Genomic DNA, 2636 nt, shown 5'->3' on the forward strand with positions numbered 1-2636 from the left:
CAAAATCTGTAGTAAAGGGTGGAAAAATGGGAAAAAGCAAGTGGAAGCACAAGTTTCAGTCAGAGTGATGCCAAAGAGGGTGCAAGAGAAATCCAACCGTAAATGATGATGAAAGCCTTTCTATGGAATACAAGATCTGTTAACCCAAAGTAAGAATACAGTTTCAAATGCTGCATAGGCATCATAAATTCACTTTCATAGCTTTGATGGAACCTTTCCAATAGGCTAGGAATGTTGAAATCTATAAGAGGAAATTGGGAATGAATATTGCTGGTGCAAATAGTACTGGAAAAATTTGGTACGTCATTGAGGCCAATGTAGATGTGCAAGTTTTGTCAAATATAGCTTAGCAAATCTCTTTAAAATTAGTACTTCTTGATCAAAATAAATCTTTGGTTATTACTTTAGTTTATGCTAAATGTAATTAATCAGAGAGGTTGCAATTATGGGATGACATTTATCAGGTGGCACACTCTATTTATCTTCGATGGCTAGTTGGAGGGATTTGAATGTGGTTTTACATGAAGATGAGAAGATAGGTGGGATTCCAATCCTACCTCAAGACTATGAAGATTTTTCTTTTTATGTAAATTCCTATGAATTGATGGGACCAGTTTAAAAGGTAGTCATTTTACTTGGTGGAATGATAGAGAAGGTTCCGACTGCATCTTTGAAAGGTTGGATGGAGTTTTCATTAATCAACAATTTCAGCAATGGTTTGCACGGGTAGAAGTTGAACATCTCACAAGGACAGGTTCAGACCATGCTCATTTGTTCATTACTCTAGGTGAACAAAGTCAGCATATATTAGACCATTCAGATTTCTGAAGTTTTGGACTGAGCATCAAGGTTTCTTGAGCATAGTTAGGGATAATTGGTCAAGTAATTTGGATGGCAATCCTTTTATGTTGTTTAAACAGAAACTGAAGCACGTAAAGAAGATTCTGTCAGCATGGAGCAAAGAAGCTTATGGAGACATTTTCAAGCAGCTGATTATTAGAGAAGAAATTGTGAGGATCAAAGAAGAACTATTTGAAGGGGATCCTTCTCCTTTGAACAGAATGGTGCTTCAACAAGCACAGGTTGAACTAAAGAAGTATTTGCATTTTGAAGAAGAATTCTGGAGACAGAAGGCTAATGTTACTTGGTTTGCTGAAGGGGATAGAAATACTAGATTTTTCCATAATCTGGTAAATGGTAGAAGGAAGAGATTGCATATTAAAAGAATTCAGAATTCAAATGGAGTTTGGGTAGAGATGTCGTCTTGCCAAGTCATGAGGGCCGAAGAATTTGTCAAAAAATAGTTTTCTCAGGAGCAAGAAGCTATAGATTTTAGCTTACTTAACCATGTTCCTTCAATAGTGTCTGAGGAAGATAATAAATTATTAGTTGTTGTTCCTAATGCTGATGAAGTCAAACAAGCAGTTTTTGCTTTGAATGGGGATAGTGCTTTTGGTCCTGATGGATTAACAGGTACTTTTTTTTCAGGCTTGTTGGTATATTGTTGGTCTAGATATTCTTAATGTGGTTAAAGCCTTTTATGAAGGTCACACTCTTCCTAAATCAATTACTTTTATGAAGGTCACACTAATACAAATTTGGTTCTGTTGCCAATGAAGCAAGATGTTCAGACTCATGCAGACATGAGGCCAATCAGCTTGAGTAACTTCATTAATAAAGTTATATCAAGAGTGGTTCATGGTAGATTGGAGGGCATTTTGCCAAGGCTTGTTTCACCAAATCAATCTGGTTTTGCGAAGGGGAGAAGCATTATTGAAAATGTTCTTTTGACTCAGGAAATAGTCATAAACATAAGGAAGAGAGGAAAACCAGCAAATGTAATCATCAAGTTGGATATGGCAAAGGCCTATGATAGGGAGTCCTGGTTGTTTTTTATCAGAACTCTTAACAAGATGGGCTTTTCAGAAGGTTTTGTGGATATGATTTGGAGACTAATAGCAAACAATTGGTATTTTGTGACGATCAATGGTTAGCCACATGGATTTTTTCATTCAACAAGAGGGGTTAAACAAGGTGACCCTCTATCTCCATCACTATTTGTTACTTCCCGTATTTTCGTGCATTAAGTTGCATCATAGGTTAGTCACATAAGCTCAAAGGACAGGATTATGTTTGAAGTTATAAGTGTTTACGTTATGTTCAACAAGTGATAAGTAAGTGTCGTAAAGGTCGGAGGTTAAACGAATCGGAAAAAAAAAGTTTTGCCAAGTTTGGGATGTTGAACCAGTTATACAGACTGTATGGAGGTTTGGTCATATCCAAGTATGCAAATAAAGAGATCAGTATCTGATAGAACATGTTAGTGAACCTGATTCATGTGCATTGACTGTATCTTTTGACCGATCACGTCTTCGTACTAGTTCCTTGTGCATTGCATTCTTGCTCATTCAGACATTGCACTTTGTGTTTGGAACTTTTGCTTCTTTCATCCAGATGTCTAGCTCTGTTCAATCATTCTTGAATATTTTCATCTGTATCTAGACCTGGTTTGTCTTCTTCATGGTACCAATCACTGTGGTTGTTTGTCAATCATTGTTTACCCATGTCACACCCTGATTTTACTAGGGTGTGATGGGCACCCGACCCCATATTCGGAGCCGAGCGAACCCACAGAC

General features: G+C 37.1%; 1 protein-coding gene across 1 annotated transcript; it reads left to right on the plus strand.

Annotated features, from left to right (window-relative positions):
- Positions 1-260: 260 nt before the first annotated feature.
- Positions 261-1994, plus strand: LOC132061917 (uncharacterized). The gene is made up of 5 exons (XM_059454593.1): positions 261-298; positions 615-754; positions 850-1197; positions 1363-1473; positions 1582-1994. The coding sequence occupies exons 1-5, from the start codon at positions 261-263 to the stop codon at positions 1992-1994; spliced, it is 1050 nt and encodes a 349-aa protein (XP_059310576.1).
- The last annotated feature ends 642 nt before the right edge of the window (positions 1995-2636 follow it).

This window comes from Lycium ferocissimum, chromosome 7 (genome assembly GCF_029784015.1).
Source record: "Lycium ferocissimum isolate CSIRO_LF1 chromosome 7, AGI_CSIRO_Lferr_CH_V1, whole genome shotgun sequence".
In the NCBI taxonomy this organism is placed as follows: domain Eukaryota; kingdom Viridiplantae; phylum Streptophyta; class Magnoliopsida; order Solanales; family Solanaceae; genus Lycium; species Lycium ferocissimum.

Excerpts from the sequence above, each read along its gene's own strand:
- LOC132061917 (XM_059454593.1), top strand. The coding sequence starts at position 261 with ATGAATATTGCTGGTGCAAATAGTACTGGAAAAATTTG. Across the intron at positions 1,198-1,362 it reads TTTCCATAATCTGGTAAATG|TGTCTGAGGAAGATAATAAA; the intron begins GTAGAAGGAAGA and ends TTCCTTCAATAG. Across the intron at positions 1,474-1,581 it reads TGGTCCTGATGGATTAACAG|GTCACACTAATACAAATTTG; the intron begins GTACTTTTTTTT and ends ACTTTTATGAAG.